Source organism: Gossypium hirsutum, chromosome D12 (genome assembly GCF_007990345.1).
Source record: "Gossypium hirsutum isolate 1008001.06 chromosome D12, Gossypium_hirsutum_v2.1, whole genome shotgun sequence".
NCBI lineage: Eukaryota > Viridiplantae > Streptophyta > Magnoliopsida > Malvales > Malvaceae > Gossypium > Gossypium hirsutum.
The window spans coordinates 48,376,845-48,395,690 of record NC_053448.1 but is presented as its reverse complement, the minus strand read 5'-3'; the positions used below and the strand labels follow the sequence as shown (position 1 = coordinate 48,395,690).

The 18,846-nt window shown below is 33.5% G+C and overlaps 3 protein-coding genes and 1 long non-coding RNA gene across 8 annotated transcripts; 2 read left to right on the top strand and 2 right to left on the bottom strand.

The window, feature by feature from the left end:
* Positions 1-200: 200 nt before the first annotated feature.
* On the top strand, positions 201-974 carry LOC121224176 (uncharacterized). Its single transcript, XR_005921743.1, has 2 exons — positions 201-495; positions 745-974. It is a non-coding gene; the product is annotated as an uncharacterized lncRNA (long non-coding RNA).
* Positions 975-3,563: 2,589 nt separating this feature from the next.
* On the top strand, positions 3,564-6,165 carry LOC107946263 (uncharacterized). Of its 3 annotated transcripts, none has more exons than XM_016880516.2 (2): positions 3,564-4,480; positions 5,836-6,165. In XM_016880516.2, the coding sequence occupies exons 1-2, from the start codon at positions 4,087-4,089 to the stop codon at positions 5,850-5,852; spliced, it is 411 nt and encodes a 136-aa protein (XP_016736005.1). In that variant the 5' UTR covers positions 3,564-4,086; the 3' UTR covers positions 5,853-6,165. The 3 variants fall into 3 exon arrangements, with proteins under 3 accessions (XP_016736005.1, XP_016736007.1, XP_016736006.1); XM_016880518.2 differs by having other exon boundaries at positions 3,746-4,480; positions 5,805-6,165; XM_016880517.2 differs by having other exon boundaries at positions 3,746-4,480; positions 5,796-6,165.
* Positions 6,166-6,821: 656 nt separating this feature from the next.
* LOC107946264 (uncharacterized) lies at positions 6,822-7,684 on the bottom strand. Its single transcript, XM_041106935.1, has 2 exons — positions 7,423-7,684; positions 6,822-7,336 (listed from the first exon to the last, which is right to left on the bottom strand). The coding sequence occupies exon 2, from the start codon at positions 7,082-7,084 to the stop codon at positions 6,875-6,877; it is 210 nt and encodes a 69-aa protein (XP_040962869.1). The 5' UTR covers positions 7,085-7,336; positions 7,423-7,684; the 3' UTR covers positions 6,822-6,874.
* A 1,961-nt stretch (positions 7,685-9,645) lies between these two features.
* On the bottom strand, positions 9,646-17,987 carry LOC107946265 (histidine kinase 3). 3 transcript variants are annotated; one of them, XM_016880522.2, is made up of 11 exons: positions 16,687-17,987; positions 13,940-14,221; positions 13,557-13,726; positions 13,020-13,232; positions 12,592-12,778; positions 12,456-12,507; positions 12,092-12,321; positions 11,853-11,951; positions 10,569-11,689; positions 10,051-10,413; positions 9,646-9,904 (listed from the first exon to the last, which is right to left on the bottom strand). In XM_016880522.2, exons 1-10 carry the CDS (start codon positions 17,119-17,121, stop codon positions 10,170-10,172), a joined length of 3,033 nt encoding a protein of 1,010 aa, XP_016736011.1. In that variant the 5' UTR covers positions 17,122-17,987; the 3' UTR covers positions 9,646-9,904; positions 10,051-10,169. The 3 variants fall into 3 exon arrangements, with proteins under 3 accessions (XP_016736011.1, XP_016736009.1, XP_016736010.1); XM_016880520.2 differs by having other exon boundaries at positions 12,092-12,333; positions 16,687-17,919; XM_016880521.2 differs by lacking the exon at positions 9,646-9,904 and having other exon boundaries at positions 10,050-10,413; positions 12,092-12,333; positions 16,687-17,919.
* Between the last annotated feature and the right edge of the window lie 859 nt (positions 17,988-18,846).

Genomic DNA, 18,846 nt, shown 5'->3' with positions numbered 1-18,846 from the left:
GCAATTAGACCCCCCATTTCTAAAACGCGCGGATCCTAGGGAATCCGGGTCGGGTCGTCGGTTCACCCTTCAAAACAACGTCATTTTGGACATTTTAGGCTACGCCCCAATGTAGCATGGTCCCTCTATATAAGTTAAAAAAAATTTTCATTTCCCCTCTGTTTCTAAAAAAAAATCTTCTTTTTCTTTTTTTTTTTTCTCTCAAGAGGCCTTCCCCCTCTGATCCCAAGGGCCGCCGCGACCACCGGTCACCGAAGACGGTGACCGCTGCCTCCGGTGGCCGAAAAATACCCAAAATGATCCTTTTGAGCCTTTTTTTGTATAGAATGCGAATTTAGGGTTGGAACCCCCAAAATCTCGACCAAAATTCGACCAAAGGTAGAGAAACATTTTGGTTTCTCCTTTTTTCAACGGGGCCTTCGACAAATCCCAAGGGATTCGAAGCCCTCTCAAGTCGAAAAAGAGGGCCCTTAGGACAGAGGCACGGCGAAACAGGTAAAAAACGTAGCTTTTCTATTTTTCCCCTTTTTTATATTTTGAAACTTTAAAAAAACGAATGAACAGATGAACTATCTCTTGTTAAACTTTTTTTTCTCTTTTTTTTGTTCTTCTCGATCTCCTTTGTTACAAACTGTTTTCGGCTTTTATAACCGAAATATAATACATTATATTATTTGTTTTGTCTTTTTCTTTATCCTGTTTTTGCTTCTATCATTTGCTTTTGTTTCTCTATTGTTTTGCAAGTGGTGGTGGCAGAGGGGCGAAGTCAATGACACGCCTACTGACGTGGTGAGGCTGCGGCACGAGAAAGAGCTAGGGTTTCTGATTTTTTAAGGCTTCGGGCTTTTAGGGTTTTTGTATTTGTGCTTGTAATTAATGGACTTTTATTATTTATTTGTTTGTTTGTTTGTTGTTTAGGCTAGGCAAAATTGGGCTGTTACACCACTATCTACCTAGTCATTGAATTTCTTTAATTTTCTCTGAGTTAACGTTGATTCCTCATATCAAAGAATTTTTCAATGCTAGCTCCAAAAGTGCACTTACTCGGATTGATTTTCATGTTGTATCTGTGCAATATTGTGAACACCTTCGGAAGGTCATTCATATGTTGTTTCATGGAAGCATTTTTTATCAGCATATCGTCAACGTACATCTCCATATACCTTTCTATCTGATTCTAAAATAATTTGTTCATCAATTGTTGGTATGCAGTCCCTGTGTTCTTAATATAGAAAGGCATAATCTTGTAGCAAAATAACCCGTCTTCAAGGACGAAGGTTGTTTTTTCTTGGTCTTCCTCTACCATGAAATTATCTGAAATGTTCTCCACACTTACCAATTGTTGATACAATGATACATTAAGGAAGAGATACAGAGGAGAGAGTAGTGGTAAAAATGGAGGCTGATTCACCCAATCAAAGCAGAGAGCCAGAGGTTATAAAGAGTGAAGGTGAGGAGAGTATGAAGGTTTAAGACTAAAGGTGAGTTAGCAGGGTGTAGGCTTGGTATCTTAGGAAGTCAGTCTCTTCTTTCTCGTTCTTGGAGGTATTTATAGGTGAAGGTTCCATGTAAGGTGATGTTAACATGTTGGACTTGCCATTAAGCGATCATTATGGAACGTGTGAAATGAATGTCTTCGATGGGATGAATATGTCTATAATGGTATAGAAGAGTTAAACTCATATGGAATTTGATAACCAACAATTTTATATTCTCGATAAAAGCTCAGGGATCCGAATGATGAATGGCATGTGGTAATCTTGATGATCATCCTAGAAGGGAGGTTTGCAAGGGACCTTCCAACTTATTAAGAACCGGCTTACTATTCGAGTATCCTCTTGACCTACCTCGTGCCCTAATACGGATTGGATATCATATAACAAATAATAACGACGTTCGTTCTCCACCATAATCACCATCTTATTTTATTTTAAAATTGTCTTTTGTCATCAATGAAGGGGTTACTTTTACATTACTGTAAAGTATGTGTTTTCCAACTCCGCCGATCGACCTCACCCCCTGGAGAATAATTTCTCAATTATATATTACTATTATTATTGTAAAATATAATTAATGGTTTTTTATTTTATTATTTTATGATTTCATGATATGAATGTACAAGGCAGGATTTGAAGGATTGGCATCTAAATCTAACACGTGGTCTCTAACAATTCAAGGCCATCATTTCCCTGGGAAATTGTGATTTCCATTTCCTTCCTTTGCAGGGCAAAACAAAATAAGAATGAAGTATAATGATAGTTTTCACATCCAATTTTATAAAAAAAAAATATTTTTATTTTTTATTTATTTAATTTTTAAATTTAAAAAATTTAATTATCATGTGATAACATGTCAATATTTAATTAATTTTTAAAAAATGTAAAATATTAAAAAATATTTTTATAATTTTAATTATTTAAAATTAATTTTATATTAATTTTTAATTTTTTAAAATTTAAAAAAATTAATTAAATGCTGGTGTGTCATCCATGTTTATGCCGCGTGAGTAAAGTTAAAAACGTTAACTTTTTTAATCATGTTGAAATGATTTAAAAGAAAACACAAGTTTAATAGTTATAAAAGACGAAAAATTAAATATAGGGCTAAAATAACTCTTTCTATAAAATTAATTTTTTTGTCAAGAAAAGTCTTCTTTTTTTTAACCCGATAATTTTACGTTTTTAATTTCCATTTTATTATTTTTAAAAAAGATTATTGTACGAAAGTTTTTGAAAATTTAGGAAAAGAAATTATTTATATTTTAATAAATTATTGATAATTTAATTTGTTTTAAAAATACAAATGTGTGATAAGAAGTAAAAATAAAAAGCTGGCATAAAATAACTAATTTCTACAGTATTTTCTCTAAGAATAGAGTACACAAAATTAGCAAACAGCTAAACAAAATATAAGATTGAACTATGGGGTATTAGCAAATTAGCAAATCAGCACGGGGTGTGGTGCGAAATCACTTGGGGGTATGAGTTGTGGGTTTTATTCGTTATTTGAGCACTTGTTCAATTTTGGACATTAAATTATCGGGTGTTCTAGATGGGTTGATACTCTTACAAGATCAAGATTTAGACAGGATTTTGATTCAAACTGATAGCCTAGAAACAATTTATAGTTTGCAGATAAGAAATCCAGACTTTTTTATGTCAGCACTAGTAAGACGTATTCATCTATTGCTAAAGAATAATAAGTATTAAGTGGTATTACATGTTCCTAAAGAAGCTAACCAGGTTGTAGATTAGATTGTCAAGATGGGATAAAGTGATTTAGAGGGTATAATGTGATAGCAGAACCCCTAATGTAATCGAAGACCTTGTTAATAATAAGTGTAAAAGGCTTGTTCAAATTAATCAATATAATTTAATTTCCTAAGCTTTGTTTTATCTACCAAAAATATATATGAGGTTGAAGACAAAAAAGAAGAAGAAGAATTTAGGGGTATTCTTTTTATCAGATTAAATGTAATCATCGAATAAAAGAAGATATTATTTTTGATTTAAAAGTTTAGTTCGAGAATATATGTGTAATGTAGGAAAAAAATGATATATCCTCGAAGAAAATAAGGCAATCAAATTAGCAACGCCCACGCGCTTAATCGAAATGAAAGCAGGAATAGCTAAACCCAAGGTTCAAAATAAAAGGATAAGGCTTACGTCAGCTGTCCCCACCTAAGATTTCCACGTCTGCTCTAATCCATAAAAGCAATTTCAATACACGCGCTCATGATTACGGGTGAACCCTACTTGTCATCCAAAAAGAGTTGTTTACTGTTCTATTTATTTTGTTTTTGGTTTACGAAAATTCCAATCGGAATAAAAGCACCGCCGCGTCACTTCCTTTTTCACTTTCCCTCTAGAATTTCCCGAGAAACAAACAATTGTTTGGCTATCAGAACTCTCTAGTTGTTAATTATTCTCCAATCAAACTGTGGTTTTGATAACTGTCCCTGGGTTTATCCATTCGCCTCGTTTTTAGAAAAAATATCTCAAATCTTTTTAATTTTTTCTTCGGATAATAGGGTTTAGGAAAATTTTCATCTTCCAATTTTCAATTGGATTTTGCCTGAGAAAAAGAATGATGAGAAGACAAGAGGAAAATCATCGACATCAGGATCAGCAATCAAGGGTTTTCCACGAACTGTCGGCGCTGGTTCTGAATCTTATACGATCGCCGCCGATGCCTTTCGCCGATCAATCTCCGGTGCCGGGGTTTAGGTCTCACCCCCAGTACTTATCGACGACGACGATATCTCCGGCGGGATACGCTTGGCTGATGCTAGGGATATCGGTTTCGTTGATGTTGTGTGGATCGGTTACTTTCTTTATAGGTTTCTTGTTGATGCCTTGGGTTATTGGCTTGTTCATGGTATTTTACGTTGCTGGGATTGTTTCCGTGATTTCCATGTTAGGTCGTTCTATTCTTTGTTACGCCATGGCCCCCCCTCCTTCGCCTCGAAAGGATATTCCTGGTAAATTGTTTCTTTTACTTAATTTAAATACTCTTTTTCTTATTAAAAAATCGATGATTGGGCTATGGGAATTTTCATGTTTGAGATAAATTTGTTTTCTTTTATTGATTGTCTGTTTTCTGGGTGTTGGCTTTTTTGTCTCTGTTTTAATCTATTTGTTTCTTGTGTATGATTTTACTGAATTAACTAGGGTGAATAAAGAAAACGTGTTCCAAGTTCTTTTATTCTGATTTGAGATACTATAGTTGAATGAATAAAGATACTAAATAGATCATTGTGAATTAAAACCTCATATTCCCCAAGTTACGTTTTCTAGTCATTAAAATTAAATCCCTTACTCCCAATTTGTCTCTTTAATTTTTTATCAATGAATATGATTTGTTGGAATGGTCATTCAGCTCTTCTGCTAAATTTTAGCATTGGATGTTGAAATGTTCTACAATGAACGGTGATGCCATGTTTTAGACTAGATGAAGTGATGAATTTTATTTTGAGAGGTGATCAGCAGACCCTTATCGAAGAGAATTTGCAGATCAGTGGTCGAAAACTGGAGATACAGATTCTATGACGACTTTCTTTCAGTTGGTTTTTTATTATCCTTAAGATGAACATTTTATTAGTTGAAATAACATGATTGGCAGGACCCCTCCTGCATTTTATGGTTGGAATATTTAGATTAGATTGTTTTCCAGTAAGTTGTTTACTACTGTGGAGAAAAATATACTTGCCAATTTCTCCAGTTTTGATTTTACTTTATTCCTTGATCTTCAATGCGTGCTTCTTGAGAACCTTTTATGCAATTAATCAAATGCTAATGAAACAGGAAAACTCTGTTAACAGTGAAACTATGTTTAAGATGAATTAATTAGGTTCATAACGAGTTTGGTGTATTGCATTTCCATGTTCTCTTCACTTTGATGGTTTGAACCATAATGAAGTAGTTATCTTTATTATTTTTGCAGTAACCTTTGATGGTATAGGAATAGCTAGTTTGAAATATGATATACTGCTGGTTGGTGGGTTTCTTTGACAAGTAATGGAATAGGAACAATAATAAGGTTTTTGGTTTATCAAATCTTGGAGCAGACTGGTTCAGTTTGTTGAGCTTTGGATCTAACTCTAAGATAAATTAAGCTTGAGGTTGAACGTTGTGACGTTACTTATAAGTTGTATAGGTGGTTCATCATGATATCAAATTATCTCACTTCTCTGCTCTTCGGTATTGCTTTTTTCAGTTCTGTTTTGCGCTGTATAAGAAGTTTTCAAATGCTTATGATTTCTGTTTCCAATCAATTGAATATTGAATGTATGTAAGATTTAGTAGACTGCTGATGGACTCTGATTGTGGATTGCAGCATGGAAGGTTTCGTGAAGAGGAAAGGTGGATGGGGCAAAGAGTCAGGATGCCTTAAAAGAATGGAGCAGCATTGGAGTTGTTGTGAAGGTGCCACATACAGGGAAAACGAGTTTAGCAGGTTTCTTCGAGTATTAATGCAGGAAATGTGGATAAGTCTTTGCATCAGATGTTAACTGAAATATGTGAATATGGCTTCCTTCCTTGTGTAGCTGAAATAGACAAATAGCGAGTGACTTTGTAAAGTATTTAAATGTGTATTTTGCATTCTTCTTATTTACCATAAAATAAAATAAAACATGGGAGCGTTGATTGATTCCCATTTCTTGTCTATGAGGTAGGCCTTTAAAAAAATAAAAATAAAGGAAGATGAAGGCGGCGGGAATTTTTGCGTTGATCTATTCAATTCATCAAATTTTTATTTTCTTATTTTTTTTAAAATATTATATATATAATATTATAAAATCTAAAAAAAAGAGCTTCATCTTGGCTCTTCCCTCTTACTCTGTTCCAAGCAAGTGATGAAATGGTTTCCTTTTCTTTTTGTCTTTGGTCTAAAATTGATTTGAAATGCAAGTGTGTTTAAGTAGGTTAAGCATGGATAATGCTCATCCAGAAATGAGAAATGTGGGTTACATCATTCATAACCCAACTGCCTTCTTCTTTGTTTGATATCAAAGCATCAGTTACAGTGATTAGCATTGGCCACAATTCAACTCTGTTATTACGAAGACCATTCATTGTAATATGTCAAAAATCATAGGTCTATCTTAACATACAAAACATAAAATGACAAGTGAGGTTTTTTATTTCTTTTTTGATACTCAAGTATCTATTAGTCGAAATGTTGTGTGTAGCTTAATAATACTCCAAAGAAGCAATAGAACTTCTTTTCTTAATTGAAAAAACACAGGATTAACAAAACACAAGAGAGCTTAAATTTTCGTGGGGGATTAAACTCAAGACTCAACATTAGAACACGAAGCAAGCAGAACAAGTTTATAAATACTTCATAACATCCTGAATCAGATAATGCATGATCAGCCTAGATACAAGTGAACCTTAACAGCAAGCAAGAAGACACAAATGAGCCCAAAATACAGCAGAGAATGGATCAGAACCGAAGCACCACTTGTCTTAAAATTCCCAAACTCCACGCACCTATGGTGCCCTGGAACCTGAAACAACAGCCCTGGGGTTAGCAGCACGAACAACACCATTGCCACAAAAACAGGTCCCCAATCCGACATTGTTTTTTCTTCTTCTAAATAACGGCAAAGTCCCAGACAACTTGGTGAAGGTTTGTGAGTTTGAGGGAGAGAGTGAGAGGGTATATATACATATATATATATGCAAAGAAAGTGGTGGGTAGTGTGGGGCGGAGTTTAGGGGATGAAGTCATTTGGATTCACAACAGCCGCCCCATTTGTACTGCTGGGAATAACTTGCTTCCCATGCTTTACCCAAAGCGTTATATCGATCGACAAATGCACAACCAGAATCTGCAGAGAATATGTGCTGTTCAAGCAAATTAAATTTAAAAGAAAATAATCCCATTCTCACCTTTACTAGGGAAACGCCTACTTACCAACATAATCAATGCTATTACTTCTTAAAATCCCACACATCATCATTAACAATGTATATCGTGATCTTATAGGTTACAATTTGTACGTATGCAATTTTGATTGTTCAACAAATTCAAATTGAGGGTTCACCCATGATTTAAAATGCCAGTCGGTCATCTCAAATTATTTTATGTAATCAGCATTCCATTAATAGGGAACTGTAAAGAGATTGAGAAGCTGAACCTTAAAAGTTCATGTGCGGCGTGGCGCAAACAATGCCGGGTTTTGGGTTTTGAGAGTCTAGAAAAAATTTGATAATTTTAAAAGTTATTTTTTTAAAAAAATTAGAGTCTAATTAATTTTTTTGTGAAGTTAATAAGAATTTTTAAAAATTTTAAGAGAGATTAGTAAAAAATTTCATAAATTTGAGAGAATCTAATTAAAATTTTTTAAAATTTCAAGATAAAATCAAAATTTTGACAGCGTAAACCCAGAAGGATTTGTGGTAGGGCGTGACAAATGTTATCGGCCAATTGAAAATGGAGGTCTCCGTCTAATAAAAATAAGAGCTAATATATGTCTCTGAGTTTGGTCATTTGTATTTAACTACTACCTAATTTTTAATTCCATCATTCTTTGATGCTTCAACATAATTAAAATATACTAATAATTCATGACAGCCCATATTTTAACATGTCGCAAAAATTAGAAAAATAAAAAGTAATTTTTAAAAATTATAAAAAAATTATATTTTTTAAGCGTAAGGAATGAACCTAGACAAATGGATGTCCAGATGCATTTGAACTTGGACAACTATTTGTTGAGGTTCACTCTAAACATTTTTAAAGTAATTTTATATTATTTTATTTTTAATAAAATATTATATTTTATATTATTATGAAATTAAAATAGAATTATATATTTATAGATTTTATAGTTTTTATATGAAACATATTTTATATATTTAGAAATATATATTTTACAAATTACGATATTTTATAAAATATGATGCAAAATAATAGATTTTATAAAAAAAATCAAATTTGATGTATTTTTAATTTAATAATTTTTTTGCCACATAGGATTGCCATGTGTCACCATGCTATTTATCATCAGTGCCATGTTAGTGCATTTTAACGGTGTTACCAAAGTATGTAACAAAATTGAAGTTTAGATACTAGTTAGGTAAAAACAAATTAGGTACCAATTATGCACAAGTGGCCAAGATCCAGGGCAAAAGATATATTAACCCTTATTATTGTTAGGGATAATATCACATTTGGCATCTGTACTTTTATAAAATGTCCAATTTGGTGCTTGTACTTTGAAAATGCCCAATGTGGTACTAAAACTATCAATTTGTGTATTATTTGGTAGTTATACTTTTATAATATGTTCAATTTGGTACTTATACTTTGAAAAATATTAATGTGGTACATGAACTATCTATATGTGTATTATTATGATACTTGGAGTTAACAAACTTTGTTAATGCAAAACCAACTAATGAAAATTCGATGCATAATTTTTTTTCAAATCATCAATTCCATGGTATAAAATTAAATTAAGTTAAATTTAAAACAAATGTAAACCTAAACAAACAAAGTAAGTTTAACTTGAAAAAATAAACATCATCCCATTGCTTGAGATTGTCCACGTGGATAATATAATGATAAGTTAATAAATTGTGCGTGTGTAATTCGATACATAATTTTTTTTCTTTCAAATCATCAATTAATTAATACATATGTACATCACTAGTTGAATAAAAAGAATAAATTGGTTGCAACAAATTTACACTAAAATAAATTTGTAACAAGATAAGTACACGCCTTTCTCCGTGTGAACTTCCATTTCCCTTGAATTATGCCCAAGTAAACCTTGACTAAGGAAACAAATAAGCAGAAATTTGTGTTTAATTCAGTCACACACAATTTTCAAAGAATCTTACTTCATTTTCTTCATAAATTGTTGCGTAAGATAATGCCTACATGTATGACAATACTAACACTTGAAAAACTTATAACATTAGACCCAACAAACACCAAAATGAAACAACGACCAACACTATATAAATATACACCATTGCTCAAAATATACATTAACAACAATTATGATAAGATAACATAGATGAACATGATACAATTTGTTAAATCTAAATAAGGTACTGACCAATCATTTTATTGGAGCATTACTTAATGTATAAGGCTCAATTCCCCCCCCCCCCGATGCTGAGATACTGATACACTCAAAGGAATATGATTTTCTTCCATTCATTTCAATATGGTAATTTTGTTTTTACCCTAAGTTAAAATCCGTTTTTTTTTACTGCACAGAAATCTGAATTCACCAACCCTGATGGAAGGCTTGTGATTGTGACCAACTTTACAGGCTAAAATGAAAAAGGATCTACAACCTTTGTTAACTGCTTTGTAAAATACAAGAAAATCCAATACCCAAGCATGATTTTATATACACCCTGCTACAAAAACACGTTTCTTCCTGCAAAAACATCGTTCACGGCAAGATGTCAAGAGATTGGTGAAAAAGAAAAACATGATGCTTGATTTTGTTAAGGTTTGAGAAATAATTGCATGGTTTTATAAGGTTCTGAAAGAAACTAAAAACCAAGGTTAGAGGCAACTCACTCTTGGGAAGAATTGCGACTTATTAAGGTATCTCAAAGCATGCCATAGAAGGGGCGGTTGTATTGATGCCATCAGCAAGTCATGCGCAGAAGTCCTTTCTAACGATTCTGATCTGATGCCTAATGGAAAAATCGTGAAACTTCCCGGTATAATTGCTCAGCTTCAAATGGTTTAGATACATATCCATCCATTCCACACCGTAGGCACGCCTCATGTGTGGCCTGGATAACATCTGCAGTCATAGCCAAAATTGGTACATGCCAGTTTGAAATGTTGTTATAAGTTTCGACTGATAATTCTCCAAAGTGAATACGGTCATTGATATTTTGTTCCGAATCCCGAATTCTCCTTGTAGCTTCAAACCTGTAAAATGCAAACATAAGACATTGTAAAAGGCAACTTCAACGCCAATTAAACCAACTAGAAAATATTTTTTGTCTTATTTTGTAAGAATTTGAAACTCAATTTCTGAATCAGAATTGTATAGGGAAGTTCTAAAAGCAACACGGGATACATACCCATCCATCTCAGGCATTTGGATATCCATGAAACAGGCATCAAACCAGTGAGGCGGTGTAAGCAGTTCAATAGCTTCCATTCCTCTTGAAGCACTAACCACATCAGCTCCATATTTTCTCAAAGCACCAGCAGCTACTTTTAGGTTCACGTTGTTGTCATCTACAATTAGAATTTTTCTCCCAAGAAGAAGATTCCGAAGAGATAGGCTAGGTACCTCCCCATTACGAGGATTCCCTTTGTTCCCATCACCCATGGCTCGTTGTAGAGATGCCGCCAACATGCTAGCCCTCAAGGGCTTCGGGATGACGGTCAAGTTACAAACACCAGACGTAGTAGTATTTGCTCGGGAAGAACTGATAGAATTGGACAAAAGGAATACCTTCGGAGTAGTAATAGCTATTTTCTCCAAGTTATCAATGAAGTGAGCTGAACCATTTAGATCTTGATCCCAAACTTCCTGTTCGATGAGAACCATGTTGAAAGCACTACTAACTCGGCTTATGCTAGATAAACCTTGTTTCCAATCGGAAACTACTTCAACATGAATTCCCAACCGCTGGATATGATATCTTGACACTTTGGCCCGGACAGATCTAGGATCCACAACTAATGCTCTCTTCCCACGGAACTCTGAGGAAACTGAGTTAGTCTGGTTGTTGATTTGCTGGCTCTTGTACTCCTTCGAACTAGAAGAGCCACTGGTGAAAACAGCAGTAAATGTAAAGGTAGAACCAATCTTAGGAATGCTAACAAAACCAATTTCTCCCTTCATTAGATTAACCAAACACTTGCTTATGCTTAGTCCGATGCCCGTGCCTCCATGTGTTCGGGAAATAGAAGGGCCCACTTGCATAAAAGGTGTGAAAACACGAGACTGTGCTTCTATAGGGATTCCTTCTCCTGTATCTTCGACTGATACAATGATATTAATGCTGTCAGAGAAAGGATCAATGGATCCTTCTTGACTGAAAGTTCTAAATCCTTTCCAGCTCTGGCGTCTATCCGCAACTGGAAAACCACTCAAGGTATTGTTTGATGAAAATTCAGTCTCAACTTCTATTGAATCAATCACCTCCTCCACAAGATGAACCGTAACATGGATGTGCCCTTTCTCTGTGAACTGCACCAGTAAGTAAATGATAAGTTTATGCTGCTAAAGCATAATTAAGATCAAACCCAACCTAGATCGAAGCATCCACAAGTCAGAATTAATTGATTTGACAAAACTTTCTTAAGTTCCAACAAGTTTCATTTATATATTAAATGGAGAACCAACCACATACCTTAATCGAGTTTCCCATGAGATTGGTGATGATTTGTCTGAATCTCCCGGGATCGCCAATTAGCATCTCAGGCACTCGATCTGAAATGAAAACTGCCAACTGCACTCATCCGCAAATCAATTATACAAAATAAAAATATGTTAGACTCTTGGATGAACACCGCACAAAGGGTGAAAGAGAATGAAAACGAGAAGAGAATGGAAGGGAGGTGGTGAGTCATAGAGATACAGGTATCTCACCTCTACTCCTTTGTCTTGAGCCTTCCCTGAAAAGAGTGATAAGACATCGTCCAAGACTGCTCGTAGATCAAACTGCACTTCCTCGAGCTCTAGCTTACCAGATTCGATCTTAGCCTGATCCAAAACCTCATTTATAAGCGCAACCAGAGCCTTTCCACTAGCTTGTGCAGTTCGGACATAATCAAGTTGTGTAACATCTAAATCCGTGTCCATAAGCATATGCAACATTCCTGTAAGAAAAACTGGCACACTGTCATGGCTAAGTAAACTCTATTCTTTACTAGTTATTTGATTTAATTTTCTGAGCATTATTATACACTGCATGCAAATAAATTCAGAGAAATAAATGGACGTTTAGACTCACCCAGCACACCGTTCATTGGGGTTCTAATCTCGTGTGAAACAGTAGCAAGGAACTGAAAAAACAGTTACAAGTAATTAGGACCAAATATCTGTAACAGGCCTGAACACATAGGATATAGATCAGATGTGTCATATACCTGAGATTTGGCCACATCAGCTGCCTCAGCCTGTTTTTTGAGCTCCATCATCTTGTGACAATCATCTTCTACCTTCGCAATTCGATTAACAGTTGCATGAAATATATGCCCAACAAGTAATGCAATCACAAGGATGCCAATTGAAGTGGTTATTGCTAGCCACGGCCATGGTGGCTTTTGTTTAAACCTATAGGAAGAACAAAATTAGATCATGGTTATGTCCGAGTTACCCTGGTTTTACGGACATGGATAACAGTGAAATTTATGTAAAGTTTGGCATCCACTTGCAAAGGCACAGAAATCATTTGTTTTCAAAGAAATAGCTGAATTTATGTTGAAATGAAATGGGTTGAAAGCTAACAATAGAAGCCCATATCAAAGAGAAGGTGAAACCAAGATCAAAAGGTGATCCAAGATTGATGGATTACCTGCAGCGCATCTCGTGCTTTCTGAAAGGATCTCCAAAATTAAGATGGCTGACAAGCTCCAACCCATCATCTGATGCGCTTGAGCCATACATACTAATAGGGTAAGACTGATTAGTTGTGTCCAACACATTGACAAGTATTTTTTGTTTGCTTGCAAGCTGTTGTAGCAACTTCTCCACAAGTGACTCGACATCGAACACTCCACCAAGATACCTGATCGAGCAATGATGGTATTAAGTAACATCTCGATAACTAATGTGATCATCTTATCCAAGCCATTAACTAGAGCATCACACCGGGGACCTTTTCTTAAGAAAAGAAAGAGCTTGTTTCATCTTTTCAGCATGGCAAATGTAATGATTGATGCATATGATCATTTTAGAGTCCTTAAGCTATCAGATTTCTTCTTACAACTTTTATCTGTTTTGTGCATTTCCAGAGATGGGAAGCCTAAGGCATTCAGCTTCCTACTAATTTTTAAAATATACGGAAACATTGATTAAATATTCCTACTTTTTGTTCATAGTGAAAACATACCCATTAGTTGCTTGAATCCTCTCATTAGGAGTTGCATTCGAGGGAAGATCCCTCTTGTAGACTGCAAATGTCAAAATAACTCCGAGACGATTTGTTTTGAGTAATGGAAAAGGAGCTGTCAGCACCCCCTTTCCTGATTTTCTTGCACGCAATACATTCTCGCGATCTTCCTGTTGATACCCAAAAAATTAAAGATTCACAACTGAATATTATAAACGAATGAATTCAAAATTCTTTATTCAACTAGTGCCAAAACTCTTTAGAGATAGAAAATACTTAATTCGGTTCTCTTTTATACCATTTTTCTTTAGAAAAAGTGCAATTTATCAGTATTGGCTACAGCTACTGAAAACCAAACCTTTTAGAATATTACACGATCTCACCTTTCCCGACAGCAGATCAATAGAAATCACATGTGATATGATATCCTGCGCAAAGATAACAGGTGCATATTCTTCCTGAATTGGCGATGGTTCAAAGAGGTCGGGATTATAGTCATCCTTATGAACAGGATTTTTTTCGAGTGTATCCATCCTCTTAATAGTCCATCCTTGATGCTTTTCAAATTGTTCCCTTTCAGAGTGGAGCACCCTTACAGCATATGCCACACCACTTGTGAGGGGCCTTTCAAAAGCAGTTCGCTCCGTGTACCTTGCAAAAGTCATCTGCAGGTTCATAAAGTGAGTTCCCTTTGTTGACTAAAAAACAAATGATCATATAATCCACAACTAAAACCACACAGATCTTTTCTAGTCTAAGAAGCTTTAAAAAACTGTATTCAATGTTTTGAAGCAAGTATGGCTACCCAGTTGACAAGATTCTTATTCAATCTAAAATTCGGAAGTATCAATTTTGGTTGAAACTATAACTATATAGCCAACCAAAAACATCAGGTGAGTACCCTGGATTAATCCAGATCAAATAGTTAAATTGCCAAATATGAGTTCATCCTAAATTAAGAAAAGTGCAGCAAGATTAACACACTGAATCAAGCAAATGACAAAGAAGAAAGTACCCATAGCTATCAAGCACAACACAAGCATAATCAATTTGACTTGAGCACGATAAAGAAGAGAGTAAATGTAACACCCAAAATTCGTTACATTATAAAAGCAGTGATAAATTGAGATTGTGTTTTCGATAAAGTGAAATAAGGAAATGAATGTGATAAAAGAGGAAGCTGAGTGATGTTTGAGAAGATTGAATTGAGAAACATGATCTGATGCATTAATTTAAAGTAGGGACTAAATCATAAATATGTGAAAAGTTCTAGGGCCCACATGTAAATACTTAAAATTTGAGAGGTTATTGTATAAATATGAAAACTTTGAAGGGCCAATAGGTGCAAATATCTTAATGGTGAAAGAATCTAGAAAATAAGAAAAATGGATGAATAAGAATCAAATTGAATAAGCAGAAAAAGTATGAGGGACTCAATTGCAATTTTAGTAAAATTAAGTGATAATTCAAAAAAATTGTGCAGAATATTTTAGGGTAAAATGGTCATTTCTCAATAAAGATAAATATCATAATAATCAAAGGACTAGTGTTGAAATTTAATTGGTTTGAATATTTTATTATTATTTTATTTTAAGATATTTTATTATTTATTAATTGTTAAGAAAAGAGGAAAAAAAAAAGGTCTTTCATCTTTCCTTCTACCTTTTCACGCCACTTCCTTGGGGAAGAAAGAAATTTTCATTTTTTACATTTAGTCCTTCCACTATAAATCTATCATTTTCTCCTAAAATTTCAAGGAATTTCCATAACACTAAGAGAGAAAAGTGATAAGAAGACTATAAAGAATAAGAATATTAACTTGGATTCAAGAAAATAGAAGTTAAAGGAGAGAGAAAATCAAGTTAAAGTTTAAAATCAATAGGACAAGGTAAGAACATCAACATTTAAATATGTTTTTAAGTTTGATACAGTTGAAAAAACTTGAAAATGATGTTAAATTAGAGTTTTCTTATATAAAATTTTATATTCTTAATATGTTAGTGAAGGGAAATAAGAGGAAGTGATGGGAAATGTTGTAAAGAAAGGAAAGGAAAGTGTTACAAACTTAGTTATCAACATTTTGCACTAAAACAGATTTGGACATTAACAGTAATCTGACTTTGAAAATTCATCAAAATTTATAGAAATCTATTTAGAGGTTGAATCAAAGATGAAATTAAATCTTATTAAGTCTAGTTTTGTATAAAAGAAACGGTGAAAGCAACGGATTATAGATTTTGAGATATATTAATTCTTGTGGGACAAGGTCAGAATAGATTTTGAGATATATGTTTAAATTCTTAATGAGTCTATTTTCAAGAGAAACAAACGGAAACGTCATCCAAACTTCGTACTAGAGATAATTAATTTTTAGTAAAGAAATGTCGAAGCTGTCAAGTAGCAGAACAAGAGAAAATTTGAAGAATTTACTGTACTGATTAACTAAAGTAGAAATTCTGCAAATTTTATGGTAAAAATATATTTGAGTCTAGCTTCAAAAACATAAAGCAAATCTTAATTTCGAATTATGTAGCTCAAAATATAAATAATTTAGTGACCATGACACAAGTGCACAGCTTTAATATGAACACAAAGTAAATAGTGAAAACATAGTTAATGTTACATATAAGCATGTTATATTAAAAGTTAAATACTCTAATATATATTCATAAAGGATGTGGAATTGAGGGGAGGAAAAGAAATAATAATGATAATAATAGTAAATGAATTTGAAATGTTATGAAATTATTGTAAGTGATAGAATGATTAATACATGTAAAAATGTTTAAAGGAATTGATTAAATATGAATAAAAATGAATTTGAATTTGACTGTTGTTACTTCAGCAACAAATGTAGCATCCCGATATCTTAACCCCGGCGATAAGGTTGGGTATAGGGGCGTTACAATAAACCATGCAATCAAATACAATAAATGCATAATCACTTTGAATCAAGCACGCCACAAAGAATAGAGTAAACGACAGCAATCAAGCACAACAAATGCATAATCACTTTGAATCGAGCAAGCAGGAGCGTAAACATGGAATCAAGCACAAAAAATGCATAATCATCTATCCCAACTAGTTCTATTATCCCAACTAAAAGTTAGGAGAAGAGGATATAGCTTACTTGATCAATAGCAGAAGGGTTTTTGCCATGGTGGAAAGTTGAGATCAAAATTGACATAGCCTGGATATGGTTCATGCTTACATTAAACTGATCTTGCAACATCCGAGCTCTCTCGTCGCACATGCTAGCGAGAGTCTCCCTCCTCTTTTCGGTAGCTTGAGAACTCATATAACAGAAGATCCAAATAGAGACTACAGTCCAACCAATGACCCATAAAAGCAAGAGCTTTCTCCACCAAGTTTTGCTAACTCTCTTGGAACCAATAAACTGGTAGTAGTGATGGTGGATCTTGAAACTATAAGTTGAGATTTTATCCCAGCATGTGAACCCCATCTTGGTACTACTATCGCCAAGGAGACTAGCCTCGGTGCACTTAAATTGACAATTGATCAAACAGTTCATGGACATCGTAGAAGCTATCCAGCAACATAACATCCGAAACCGATAGACCCACTGTCGAATCTATTGAAACATCACCAGAAAATGAAGAGGCTTGGGGATAAGAAGAAAAGAAACCCAGTAAGCTCCAAATTGACTACAGGACAGATGAATTTTAAGGAGCTTTAGATAGTGAGGGAAAGAAAAGGAAAAGGGAAAAAGAAAAAGAGAAAGAAAAGATGCTATCTTATCCAGCAATTGAGAATGGCAAAACAGAAGACCCAGACTAAAGAAGATAAGGAAAATTTTCTCAATAACCACAAGGAGAAAGAAGCAAACAAAATTCCTCAAAGATTCTCAGTTTCTACTTCAAAACAGAGTTTATTTTCCCTCTCTTAAATACCAACCAGTTTCCAGAAAACAAAGATTCCAAATTCACACATCAAATCAATAAAAACAAGCTTAACTTCACCCCATGCAAAACAAGCTGACAGGAAATCTAGTCTTTATATGAAAGAAAGTCCTAAATTTCCAAAAAAAAAAAATTCAAGCAGGAAGACAATCACCAAACATGTGGGTATATTATGGCTTGACCCCAGAACTTACTGCTAAAATAAGATTAATTTTATGAGTACTATAGAAGCTGACACTGCCCTTGCAAGTTGCAGCGGCTGTAGTTGACGGAAAAAGAACCTAAAAAGAGTGGATTCATAGACGTTTAAGATTGGAGGAATCTGTGAAAGAAAGATGAGAAGAAAATGATGTTAGAAATGTCTGCTAGCACACCCCCACTATCTCCATTGACCTCTCACCTTCACATTTTTCATATATAGACTACTAAAATTTCACCTTCATTTCTTACGTTAGATGCTTTTAATTTTTCTTTTAAAAAAAATGCTTTCCTTTCTTTTCTTCACATATTTAAGGCTACCAATTAGTAACATTAATGTATTAAGTCGATCGTAATTTAATACTATGCATTATAGCACTCAATAATTATTTTTCGAAAAATTATTATTTTTCATCAGAAATTAATTATAAACCATTAATAATTTTTAGTGACCTACTTTATTGGTTTGTAAAAAAAATCTTATTTTAAAAAATTCTTACCTTTTACAATAATTTTTTCTCATCCTTCTATTTTAATATTTAAATTTGTATTATTTATTTTTTTATTTTATATCTAACTATTTTATTATATATTTAATATTTTTTTCTCATATTATTACACTGCAACATTAGAATTTTAAATTTCACAAATAAAATTTAAAATTTAATATAAATTCTATTTAAAAGGTGATAAAAATAAAATTTTACTTATTAAAAAAATTTAAAATTATTTTCAAAATTAAAATATTTTCCTAATAATGTATCAAATATAAACTCTTAATTATATACCATATCGATGCAAATAGATATAGTATTAATGAAAATTGTCTAAATATTAATGTTGCAAACCTGATAGAGTATATGAGGCGAAATTTATGTTGATTATAAAAATTCTTTGGATGCCTTAATTCTATTTGGCATTTGCATGTTGGTATTGTTAGATTTTAGAAATTTATACTAATATTTTAACGATTTTTCATTAATTATAACATGTAAAGTGGTAGTAGGTAATCATGGGTTGGGCTATCCGGCCCGCCTAAAAAATAGGAGGATTCGGGTAAAAATATAGGCCGAAATATGGGTTTGGGCAAAAAATAAGGCCCGTTTAAAAACGGGACAGGCCTTGGGTAAAATTTTTTGGCCCGGTCCGGCCCAAATTATATATTAAATATA